Source organism: Diadema antillarum, unplaced genomic scaffold, assembly GCF_040938485.1.
Source record: "Diadema antillarum isolate AM-2024a unplaced genomic scaffold, OU_Dant_1.0 seq00000768_RagTag, whole genome shotgun sequence".
Classification (NCBI taxonomy): domain Eukaryota; kingdom Metazoa; phylum Echinodermata; class Echinoidea; order Diadematoida; family Diadematidae; genus Diadema; species Diadema antillarum.
This window is the reverse complement of record NW_027271658.1, coordinates 1924196-1937920: the sequence shown is the minus strand read 5'-3', so window position 1 is coordinate 1937920 and position 13725 is coordinate 1924196. Positions and strand designations below refer to the sequence as shown.

At 38.4% G+C, this 13725-nt stretch overlaps 1 protein-coding gene across 1 annotated transcript in view; it reads left to right on the top strand.

The window, feature by feature from the left end:
* Positions 1-5740, top strand: part of LOC139738779 (transient receptor potential cation channel subfamily A member 1 homolog) — a 203286-nt gene extending 197546 nt beyond the window's left edge. The window contains 1 exon segment of the mRNA XM_071649416.1: positions 237-5740. Coding sequence (XP_071505517.1) covers positions 237-419 — 183 coding nt within the window. The 3' untranslated portion in view covers positions 420-5740.
* Positions 5741-13725: the final 7985 nt, after the last annotated feature.

Genomic DNA, 13725 nt, shown 5'->3' with positions numbered 1-13725 from the left:
AGAGTAGTTAAGTTCAGGTGATCTTATTCAGATTCTCATTTCGCAGATTTGAAGTCTCAGTCATCCTTAAGTTCACTTTAATGATTACTTATAGCCAGACGGTTTTCTTGCACACCACTTCACTCCTCTTTTAAGCTCATAAGGAGTGTATCAGAGTGCAAATTAGAGCTTGCATCCTGCATTTTAGCTTTGAATAATGTTTGATCCATTTTCCTTTCCAATCTTTGTCTATCCAGGGAGAGCTGGCAGAGATTCGAGCCAATCAGGAGACTATGTCAGACACGGTCATAAACCTCAAGTACCGCCTGAAGCAGGTTATGTCTCAGAATGACCGCATGGAAAGTATGCTTACCGCCCTTATCAACCACAGTGATATTCAAATAAGTGAGACAGGCTCAATAGAGAACATAGGGGAGTAGGGGAACACTGCAATGAGAAACACTATATTGAATAAAGAATACACCGCTTATATTCTAATGAAATTGGTTTACATGTGTTTGTGCATTGTAATGGCGGCAAGCAGGATGTCATTAATGGTTGTTATTGAAACTATGGAGACAGCTGCAGAACTTGCTGCAGCACATGGCTGCATGCTGAGCGTAGGAGCAAATGACCTATGTTTAGTAGTGCACACATGGAGCTTGATTGGGGCTTTGTTTGCATGATGTTAGGGCTACATGCAGATTATTGGCAAAGTTATATTGAGGAACATACATACCTAAGCCAGATACAATTCATTTAGTGAGTCTTATTTTTCACAAATTGAGATTTCTCCACAATTTCGCGAGTGGTTATATTCATGATCGTGGAGTGTAGTAATGAAGGGAAAAATCTTTGCATGCACATTGTTTTCATGTCAGGATCGAAGTTAATTTTGTTGTGTGTGTTTTTATATTCACGACAATCACCAGACTTGCAAAATTTGCAAAAAATATAAATCTTGTTAAATATATGGTGCATACAGTTCCTCTTACACATGGAACATTAAAGAGAAAAAGACGGGATAGCAAAACATTTTATGGAGAAGTCAGGTTTAACTAGTCATATGACTACAGTACATGTATGTCCCTGCTGCATAGGAGTTACAATCAGGTACAAGTCAATGGAAATGAAAATCAATTCAGTTCATTTTGGGTTTTGGTTGTGTATTTTTTCCATGGGACATTTGTTAAATGCACCCGCATTGTGAATGTCATACTGATATTTTGTGGTTTGCAATGCCATGGTTATTTCATGGTCATGTGACTTGCCCAAAGTACATTGTACATTCATAAACAGCAAGCTTGAATCATGCTAGCAGGACCTCAACATGGATTTAAAGTGATCCTGTACAATTAGCCATCAACGGGGCAAACTATCAAAACGTAAAAGTTCATTCGGTTTATAAGTCATTTGCCTTTGAAAGCATTATTTGAAAAATATCATTATTAATAAGATCAATATTATAGATCCAGGGGTAGCCCCCCTCCCTCCTTAGGGCCTGGAGGGGTAGGGATCCAAATGCAGGCCTAAATTGTACATTTTCATCTTCTTGAAAATAGTATGAAGGATTTTCACCAACTTTGCAGGTACAGCATTTCTAGGGGGATAGGATCTCAATTTGCTTAAATGGACACCGTGCTATCCTTGAGGAATATTCAAAAATATTATTCTCTAGAATCACAAGTGATAGAGCTATAAGTCTTTTTTTCAAACTGCACAGTCAAACTTTCTATATACAGTGTACTTGACAGGTATTTTTAGCTGTGTGATGGTAAATACAAATGGTACCATGCCCCAATAGAAGCCCTCAAAGCTGCCCCACCCCAAAGTTTTCAATGTTCTGAGGTATTAGTCTGCAAGAATGCATGGAAGATGAACTTGCAGTATTCAGATGAGCGTGTGACCCCCAGGTTTCTTGTTACCCTATGTGAAGTATTTTGAGACCTTTTAGTCAGTTACCTGCTATACAATGTATATATGAGAAAAATTAGACACAGTTACAATCATATTCAGCACATCTGTATGTTGCAAGTAAATGAAAGTCAAAGGTCTATTTTGTCTGTGTGTATGTGTGCGTGTGTTAATGTTTTTATGAAAACACTTTTCTCCTGGTTATGCCACACCATGATACTACTCAAGACACAACCAAAGCTGATATAAATTTGTAGAAATCTACTAAAGAACAAGGCAAAGCAATGTTAGATTGAATGAAGTTTATCATGTCATAAGATGTAGTTATTATGAAGTTTGACATATACACCAATTGAGATGTTAGAGTCACAAAGTTATTATACCATTCACATGATTTTAAATCATAACTCTCGGAGCAGGTATGAAGGGATTTTAGAAAGTATCCTTCTATTTGATATTCACCTACCTATGTTGTGATGAGTAGTTTCAAAAAGTGACAATTTATTTCGATAGCTTGTTCAGCACGAGATCATGGTGTTTATGATATATCTGCAGTGGCAAACATATAAATGAGAGTGTTATTGTGACATTCATCTTTTCAGAGTTGTACTTTGTATCAAATTTAATAGCAGCAAGCAGGTATTGACAAAAGTAGTGAAATAAAAAAATAGCGTTCAAAGAAATGATGAATGTAAAAATATGTATGGAAAATATGCAATGTGATTATGACACTACCTCATGGCTTTTCTCTTAGGAACAATGATAATAGATATTTTTTAATGCAACCACACTGTCACAAATTGTATGTTTATTTACACAGAGTAATAGCTATTTCATCAGATCATTGTCTATTATACATGTGCATACAAAGAAGCATCAGGATGAACTCAAGTTTTTGTGTTATGAAATGGAAAATGCAGTTATTGTGAAAGCGATCACTATACATAGCCTCAAAAACACTAGGGTTGTGTGTTTTGAAACTGAGAACATGACGCGCATCTGAAAGGTATGGTGCTGCATGAAAGAGCTATCCTTTATAAGGATATGACTACATCAGTCAATATTAGTTCATAATCTGCATCACATGATCTGTGAACTATGCAATAACAGCATGTCACATCTTCACTGAAGGGTACAGGACTAATGTGTTCCTTTTGTGAGAAAGGCAAAATTTGTTGTCTTTGTAAAGTTTTATTTCAATACTGTGTCCCTTGCAAAGTTGTTCAAGTATTTCAGATGGCCTTTATGGAGGTCCAGGGTGTTGGCCAAAGTTGCTGTTTTTGGGTGGTATTCTGAAATCCATCCTAGAAAGAAATGTCTTCCTAAGTCAGGGTTTTTTTCAAAAAAAAATCTTCTTAAGTTTGTTACTAAGTTTTTTTCCCTAAACTTATAGGAAGAAACTTAAGGAGGGGGCGGGAGTATGCAAATTTCTGACTTAGGAAGAAGTTGGTATTCTAGAATGCACTCAGGAAAGAATTTTAGGAAGATATTTAGGAAAACTCCACCCCTGTCCTAAAGTACGTTGTTAAGATATAGCAAGCTGCAAACATCGTGATAGGTGCATGTCATTCACTGCGCGCAACATGTACTTCGATGTGCGAATTGGGCATGAGAAAGGGAACATGCCGCGTGCGCGTGTATTTACCCCTACGTCATAAGAAATATGCATTTTTCATTGGTTGGTTCCTTATACAGCATTTCGGGGATAAGGATGGCCTGATTTGCATTAAGAAGTTCCTAGGAAGAAATTTCAGAATACCAATTTTGTCTTTCCGAGGCACTTCCTAAGTTTCCGACTTAAGAAGAAACTTAGGAAGATTTCAGAATACCACCCTTAGTTTTGTTTGTTTGTTTGTTTGATTTTTGCTATTTTAGTGAAGGTCTTTTCCATATATAGAAGTATTGCATTAAAGTGGAATTGCATTTAGATAATTTTTTTTCGGTAAACTTTTCATGCAGTGGCAATAGTAGCCTGATTAGGCACCTTAGCTACACTACTTGGTTGGGACCCCAAGGGATGAACCTAGTATATTTTCAAGTCAATCTTTACTTTTTTTTTATTTTGTGGCAGAACAAATCTTCATACTTCTGAAGTTTTGGATCATACAATGAATGGAAAATTCTGATTTTGCAGTTTTGTCTAGAATACCTTTTTTTTTGGTAAAATGGTGTGATCAAGTATGTCATAGAGAACTCTTTTCATTTCTGAAAAACCCTTTACACACTCTTGACTTTCAACTCAATAATGACTGTCAAAAGGATGATTCTACTGCTTTGAAAGTTTGCATTAGTCATAGATATGATGTGTTTATAGAATGTACAAAATATTAGCAAGATCTTATAATACCTTCATTGCAGTTGCTATGGAGTTTAACATCATGTTTTTGTCTCATTAATTACACAGGATTAGAGCTTGGTGAGATAAGCACCTGAATGGACCCTGAACTTTAAAGCTTCTTTTTTTCAAGAGACACTTTTCTAGGATGTGCATTTTCCTTCCATTATTTAGCTTAGAGTGTGCTCTTTCAAAATATGTTCCCAACTACCAGTCAATGTCTGGCATTTTTTTTTTCTTTTAATCCAGGGTCACAAATGGTATCACATGTAGATACTCTTCCCAGTAGAGAATATCAGACTTAAAAGAATCATTCATACATGTTTTCAAAAACAAATATGCTTGAATATTACACAGGATAAAAATGTTTGTGGCAGACCTTCTTTAGCTGAAGTAACACTTTTGTAGTACCGTCCATTTATGTATGGGGAAATGGTTTCAATGCAGTCCCATGGATAGTCCAGTTGATGTTGAAGTAAAGCCTTTAAAGGCATTACTTCTTCAAGCTACATTGTAATCCGATTTATCAGGATTCATCCTTAAGGGTAGGGGATGCAGAATTTACACAAAAGACGTACAAGATATACTCAGTATTTGACTGTTGTGTGGGGCACACATCTTCTCGAAGTTTACTATGAATGTAGTGAAATCATGTTTGTGTTTCCTGTACATAGTAATATTGCATGCTGCTGGTAGCAGCTGGCTATTTAGTGAAGGATGCCTACCGATTACTGATTGAAGAAGACATTTACACCAACTAAAGTTCTTATGAACTATGTGTATACGCCATATACAGTAATGTGTACCATTTTGATTATTCATGTAAGTTTCTGGACCAAAGAAATACACTCCAGGAGTTTCAAGTACCTCATTTATTTAATATTGAAAAATGTTGATAAACCAGAAAAGACATGTGATTCTTAAAAAAAATAGAAACACTGCCACTTTTTTTTTTCATTTAGTCCGTTCTCCGCTATCATTTTTCTTGTAAAAGAAAAAAAAAATTATTATTTGACTGTTAATTCATTGAAGCTAAATCACAACTGCTGCTTGTGAATATGCAGCAAATGTCAACTGTCAAAAATAATCAACAGGGAGCACAGAAATAAAATATGATTATATACATTATGACATTTTTTGCAAAAGAGTAATTTTTCATGCTAGACCCAGTTAGACGAGTTTGGCATGTTTTTAATTCTGCGGAATCAAGACATCAATGGCTGGAATATATGCCAGGCAAAACGTTTTTCATGTCTGTTTTTTTTTTTTTTTCACACTAGCTTCTGGTTGCGCAAAATGCAGAAAAATTTCAACCCCTGCAAAAATGTCCACTTCTACAGTTCACAGAAGAAATTATACACTGTATCTTAGTGACATGTATTTATATTTCTTTAGGGAAAATAGTTATGTACATGTCCTGGCCTCATTTGTTGTGAGATATTACATTCAAGGTTAATGCTTGCACCTGAAAATAAGGTAGAAGAAAAAGAGAGTTAATAATGGCAAAACGTATACAAGTTGTACAAGGGGAATTTTATTCCATATCACAGTTTGGCTGTATCTGAGAGATAACATAATTTTTACAGGATCAATCTCATTATGGTTGCTGGTATTCAAATTATCAAATGATTTTGGGATAAAGTTATTTTCATAGTGCTTCTAAAGGCCAACTCCAGTGTAATTGCATTCCTTTACCGTGTTGGTAGTGTATCATAAGTCTCCATAGAAAAGTAGTTGTATTTCAGTGTCAGTTTTTAAGAGTATATTGTGTGTAGACTTTGTTTTCATTGTATGTACTTCAGGAATTACACTGCCTTCAAACTAGAAGCCATGTTTCATAAACTGTATTCTTATAATGGTGGCCTACATATAATGATGGTGTGATAACTCAGCTTTTACCAGCTTGCAGAACTACTAATAATAATGTCCATATTTGAAAGAATGTTAGACTTCTTTAGGGTATCTGATTTATGTGCCACCAACCAAAAGCTGGAGGCAATATGTTTTCAGATTGTCCATGTCTGTCCATCCTAGATGCTGTTCTCATGGTTGTTTAAAAGAAAAAGATGTTCAGTAGTATCATGTTCCATGGTATCTGGCCAAGTGTACAACATGAGGTATAGACTGACTGACTGACTAGAATTTCAGAGGACAAAGATTATTGACAAAAAGAGTAGAAAGGCTAAAATTTAGGAGAAAATTATGTGCATGAAATTATATTGAAGAAAGGTCAAAGTCAAAGTTAAGGTCACAACTAGTCAAGGCTGTTACATCTGCTCGAGTTGTAATTATACCCCCACCCACTCATATTGTGTGTGCATTGGAGTATAGGAGTCACTCTGAGGTCGGATGGCCATGACAGTCCATCGATCACTCCACTGCAGAAGCTTGTGGATCAAACTATTTGTACTCCCTCAAGTTTTTGAGCAATTGACGTAAGATTGGCATGTTTGACTGCTAGCAAAGGGAGATGTGCAAAACACCTTAATGGCAGTTCTTCATAAAAAATCCCAGAAAATATTGCCAGTAGAACTACTAACTTTGTTATCAGAGCAATTCAGTTGAAATTTGGCACATGTGATCAATGTACTGACTGTAATCGTGCAAGATACCTTATTTGTGTCTAGGGTACTGTTGACCGTTTGGAGCAATGATGTAAAATACAGCCTGTATGCTTGAGTTATCACAGTTGATGTATATGTGTAGGTCACTTGTATCACAAGACATCCTGCCATATACAGTGTAAAAATTTACCAATAAAGCCCAAGATATATGAATATATCACTATTTTTCTCAATAAACCATAACATATTATTTTAATATAACTATACTTCACATTTTGTATATGTAATATCTACACTCAAATGCTTTCCAGAGTACAAGAAATGCATATTTCCTCTGCAAGCTGATAAAGGATTGCAAACTCTTTCAAACAAATGACTTTCACTTCATTATCATTGCAAATTATTGTAATTTCTAATAAAAATCTAATTTCTCAAAAGATTGGACTCTGCCTGTTTTGTTTTGTAGAACTACTTTAGATGTATAAAACTTCTGTGATCCCTCACAAAATGCATCTCGTCCTCTGATTGGTCGAGAGCACTGTAAACAACAAAACATAATTCTACCATACAAGTGCGCGAAAAAGACTATACTCCCTAGGGAAATGGTAAAAACTATACCACGCTGGTGATTTTCGCACCTTTTTTGCTTCGCGTCGCGACGCGAAATATTTCACGTGTAAATGAATGGGTATCGCAGCACCTTCGCCTCGCGAGAGATTTCATGTACAAATGAATGGGTATTGCGGCGCCTTCACTTAGCGAGAACCAGCGCCGTATCTATAATAGGGAGCTTTAGATTTTGACGCGCGGACGTTTGAGCCGACGCTTGCGCTGGACGTTCTCCTCTCCCTGCGTCGTGTGGAAAAGTAGCTTTAGATTACGCTGGGACGCAACGTATAAAAAATAAAATCGCGCCCCCATATGATCAGTGCATGAAGAAGCTCTCTACGTCGCAAACTGTGCGGACGTGAAAATAGCCCAGTACGCGTAGTAAACAACTCAGGCGACGCAAGCTAAAAATAGATTGACTTTACGCGCGCTACTGCGCAAGCTCAGAACATGTTTTTTTTCTTTTGAACGTCCGCGCGTCGAAAATCTAAAGCTCCCTAATATACGGCACTGGCGAGAACCACAAGGCACGCATACACTCAATACGTGTAACGTTAGAGGCGAGACTCAGAGAGACTCTTATAAAGCCCTCATTCTACCTAAAAAGATGATCATGGCATTGTATTAGGGTAAATTACAGAATACCGGCAGCCAATCACGGAGAGCGCAAATCGCTCTGAAAAGAGCGTAATTACGCTTGCCGATAGCAACCATCTGAAATATTAATCCGATCTGCGATACGGTCCGTGATTCGGCTGTCGACGATTACATTTGTTTACGTGTGTTTTCTTTGATCTGTGTGGTGAGAAGTGTGGTATCTTACGTTGTTCTCGGGGGTTTCGGGGGTGTCCCCCGAATAATGTAGTTCTAGATCCTGACGATGCTAGTCCAGACTAGCCGTTAAAATTTACCCGAATTTACGATGAATACTCACGTTTTTAGAAGTTGAGGATAGTCCGTATCCTAGAAATCGACAGCAATTTAGGTGAGACTAGGAAACAATCACTTATCTAATTGCTGGTGCTAGCTTACAGTAGAGCTTACGCACTGTGTGGGTGCTCTTGACAGCCCACCATGTTGACTCTATGCAGTCGTACAACAATACTACACACAACAGCTTATAATGCGTACGTGTGCAGTGGTAGCGCGTATTGAGTCTGCAGAACGCGCGCATGTTTACTAGTACAGTGTACAATACGTGTAGCAGTTGAGTGCGCACATGTCTCTTGACAATACGCGTATACGCGCTGCCTTGCCAAACTAGTGTGTAGTGTGATTGATCGTGAATGACTTGTGTCGAAAAGAGATGACGGAAGGAGGATGTCAGCTGTGATGACGTCATCAAGTTTAAAGTAGTTCCGCCAAAATCGGCTCGATTTTCTTTATCGACGATTTACTCGTTATCTTGATTTAGAGCAGTTTTCCTCTGAAACCACTCAATTTTCATAAAAATTGTGTGGTCAACCTACTTTTTGACGGCCGTTCCGTTCCCGCGCTTTTTGGGGGCCCCAGACGACGGGAAAGACGAATTTCAGCCCTTCGGGCTGAAATTCATCTCTAAGGGAGAGCCGCCTCCGGCGGCTCTTATACGCACCAATATGCTAATTTATATGACGCAAAACCGGTATTCTGTAATTTCCCCCTTCGACGTACCGTAGGCCTAGATATATTCTTATATCTAACGAACGTTGGTTAGGCCAGTCTCATTTGACCCTGGTTTTGAAGATGCGTGTCGTGACTCGTAACCGTTTAGGTTAGAGATATATGCCAATAGAAGGTCATTTAAAGGATTTGAATGCTACCCAAAGTATGATCCTACTACGGTATGCTAGATTTGAGGTAGTGTCTATCATGCCTATAATGGCTATATCCCAGTGTAGGACTGTCGAAGTTTGGGGAGTTCATGCTTCGCCGTTTGAAACTAAGTTGGTCTCGCAGTATGCTACACTAACTCGAGCGACCCACCCAAAAGATGACAAACTGCAGTAGATAGTAGGCCTGCTTATGCCATTATTTCTAACGTTAGCGCAAGTTAGATCTAGTTAAGCCTGACGTTAGTTCTACCTGTTTAACAGTAGACCCTAGTTCCCGTAATCTCATCCTAATAATTATTTTTTACAGTGTCTAACGAGTTAGAGTCTAATGTTAACTGTTTACGTTTAGAACACGAATTTACAGTGGCACTCGATGCTTTAACTCGTGCTGTTACTGAATGCTACCCAATGTTACTGAATGCTATGTATACTTGCATTTTTAACAGGAAATGATAGTTCATATTCATGTACAGACAGCTAGAAAGACGACAGAAAACACAATCAACTGCAGCTCACAGTCACATCGTTGATCAGCTCGAGCACGCACATCACCGGCACCAACGTAGGGCCTACTTGTACAACTGTTGACAGATCGGAGGCGTTTTGCATGTATGAAGCGCGTAGTGAGTTTGCAGTTTGCGCATGTTTACGTTGTTATACAAATGATGCACAGGATAGAGTGCGTTAGTGTAGGCGTAGCTCACTCTCGGGTATTTACAATGTAGCCAATTGGAAGCGCTGAAATGAGTCACGTGTGCGTGCATTATTTTCTTCAGGTAAGCACTAACAGCGTGTTTCTACAGAGAATCCGATAGACCTAGCATTTGCAAGCGCGTAATCAAACAGTGCGCTAACGCGGAACCGGGTTGTTTCTACAGAAAGCGCATAATCGGATTGAATCCGATTCTCCACCTGAATGCAGGTGTGACCGGATGTCTGGAAAGTTGGCTGGTGCATTGTGGGCCTGGGTCAAGGTCAAGCATCTACTGATGATGCGAATGCGATCACCGATTGAACGAAACTGAGCACAGGGCCTGTCATGCCTAGCTAGCCTAGCCCTGGGCCGGCCGGCCCGGCCTAGTGTGGGTACAAGTTACGACCGGCTGCTGGACGAATTTGTTTTCATCTAACTTAACGTTAGGGCTCCTACTCTAACGTTAGCTCCAATGTTTATATGGATTAGAAACTAGTTTTGTTTTCTACCAATTCTTTGGTTCGTCAATTTTTCACGGATCTTGAGGTTGGATTTTTATAACTGGATTATCACATGTGACGAGACAACAGCAGTTCACAGAGACACAGCTTCTGTCGCGTCTGACTGAGTTCTGTAAGTTCTATCATCAATTCTAACTAGTTTCTAGAGTAGAAGTAGAACCTCCCACTCAACTGTTGGGCTAGGCCCAACGTTAGGCATATTTCTAACGCTAACAAGTTAAGATAAAAAAATGATTAGATTAGGGCCTAGCAGTTACACGTTTTAGGCGTTAAGAGTCGTTGGGCCTACTGCGACTGGTTACTATCTTACTACTAGGCCTACTACAAGTTAGCTCTAATGTTAGACTATTCATGTTAGTGATTTCCACATTTCTACAGGCCTAACGTTAGATTCTAACGTTACTATCTAAAAGTTAGGCCTACTTTTACTTTAACGTTCTTAAAGGGGCCCTGAAATCCAATTTTATTTGAAAACATCACTTTTGGGAATATAAGGGTGGTTCTAAGATTTAAACATTCCATATTATTATAGGCTCTATTTTGATTAGGGTGATTAGAAACGCATTAAAGTCAATCTAGAACTAGTTTGGAAGGTAATTTAGTTTTGTTAAATATTTCAGTAGGCCTAGACCGACGTACTTTACTACTGCATTACATAGATCTACTGTCTTTACCAATGACTGACAGATGAGGAATAATATCAGTTCGGGAAACCCACTCACAAGGGGGGCCCCTCCTTATAAGTAACCCGTCCCCCTTTTAAGTAACCCCGTCCCCCTTATAAGTAACCCCCGGGGCACCCCTTATAAGGAGTCTCCACACTTTTTTGCAATGCAACGCGAAAATGAAAGGACTGCGGCAATTCGCTTGATTATGTCCATAAAGCTTCACAAGTTTCCTAGTTACTCACGAAATTTAAGCAAAATCGGTTTGAGGCATCATATCTAAAATCATGGATTTAAATGCGATGTCAAACGACCCGTGCGAATGCTGAAATGCGAGCGATTACTGGCGTGAGTGTCGCCAGGCGCGGCGGCGCGGCAATGCTTGAGTGCAGACGTGGCGACTGAGTACAGTACTCAATCGCCACGTCTGCACTCAAGCATTGCCGCGCCGCCGCGCCTGGCGACACTCACGCCAGTAATCGCTCGCATTTCAGCATTCGCACGGGTCGTTTGACATCGCATTTAAATCCATGATTTTAGATATGATGCCTCAAACCGATTTTGCTCAAATTTCGTGAGTAACTAGGAAACTTGTGAAGCTTTATGGACATAATCAAGCGAATTGCCGCAGTCCTTTCATTTTCGCGTTGCATTGCAAAAAAGCGTGGAGACTCCTTATAAGGGGTGCCCCGGGGGTTACTTATAAGGGGGACGGGGTTACTAAGGGCCGTTCACATTGGAGCGGTTTTGCGGCAGCGGCAGCGGCGGCGGTTTGCCGCTAAACTCTGCCGCAGCGGCACGCTGTGCACACTGGAGCGGTTTGCCGCGCGTAATATGCAAATTAGATTGTTGCCCTTGGGCACCTGCAGTTTACTAGTAATCAATTACATAATTATCATGCACATGTATACCGTGAATACATTCCCCATAGATCTGAGAATTTACAAAATCACTTTTCCAAAACGAAACAAACAATCAAGGAAATCAAGGATGCGTAACATGCAAGAAGACTATTGGACAATGGAATCTCAGCTTTTCAACTTTTTGCTTTAAATAAAAAACCCACTTTCAACACAGACTGTTCAATGAAACTGCAAAATATCCCTTGTGTTACTGATATTGGTATCACGCAGAAATTGTTGCATCGGACCACTGCCATATACATGTATACTGAAAAGGCGGTACATAAAATGTGTACATCCAACACATCAATATCTCAAATATGATCTGCGAATGTCACATTTTCCTTGTTTTTGTTTGTTTGTTGTTTTGTTTTTTACAAAATTAGTTAGCATCTAAAGTAATGATATCTTATCTTGTTTCGTGTTAATTGAAAAATGACTAGTATTCTTTTTTTCTGGTGTCGGCAAAGTAGTCAACTTTATGAAAGATGAGCTCTTAAAAAAAAAAACCAGCAACATACTTCTTTACTTGTCATTCCAATCTTTTACCATAGAATAGTATACCGGTATTATGATATATATATATATATATATATATATTTTTTTTTTTTTTTTTTTTAATCATCATGATTGTGTCATTCATTTTCATTTGCATGTTTGTGTAATGATTTTTGTACTTCATAACTCACTTTTCCTACTGCGCCTTGAGCACGTTAGTCATGTGGAATTGGCACATTAAATGTATACTGTATTATTACTATCATTATTACCGATGAACTCTACACGGATGGAATGTTAATGTTTGATTTGATTTCTGTCACAGTTCATGCTCTTTCTGGAATTGTAGTTACAAAGGTGAGGGGATGTTTTGGGTAATATGCCTACCATTCACTCTCCTACTCAAATCTACTAGATCTATACGTATGTAGAGTATAATGTAATCAATCCACAAACGGCCCATAATACAGTCACCCACATACTGTACTCCCAGCTATGGAAAAACATGAGTAGCATTTTTACTCTCCACAGCATGTGTTTTATATCATGCATGAGGAAGAAATTAATGGCAGTTTTGCATCCTCTTAGAAAAAACAAACAAACAAAAACAAAAACTACACACACACACACACACACACGATCTCAGTTTGGATTTCAAATTCATACATCTGTATTACACCATCAAATCTACGCTTTCAGAAACCTGGATAGCATTTAAACAGACAGTCGATTTCCAAGTGAACCACACAACTGTTGGGTAAAGTGATTACCAAAAGCCAACTGAGGTCGGTTTTATCTTAAGCAAGTTTTGTGGAATTGCACTAAATCTTTTCTTCGATTAATTTAACCACCGAATGAAAACATTAGTTACCAGGAATTTTAACCAACTTACGTCCGTAAATGACAAACATCACTCGAAATACACATCAAACAATGCACATGCACTAATACAAACCACAAATGTCAAATTTAGCACTTGAGACACTAATTCAGGACAATTGTTGCAACATACAATCTCATTTGATGTGATCTAATATGGCAGTCTGTTGCAGAAATGAAGTACAGTGTATACATATACTGTTAACATTTGCGAAGGGAAGTAATATAGCACATTCACATGTAAAATGAAAATTCACAAGATCTGACACTGTATGAGCAACTTTGTAAATCTGAATGGATACACATGAGTTGTCAAAACAATACAGTAATGGTAGTATGGTACTGGATTTT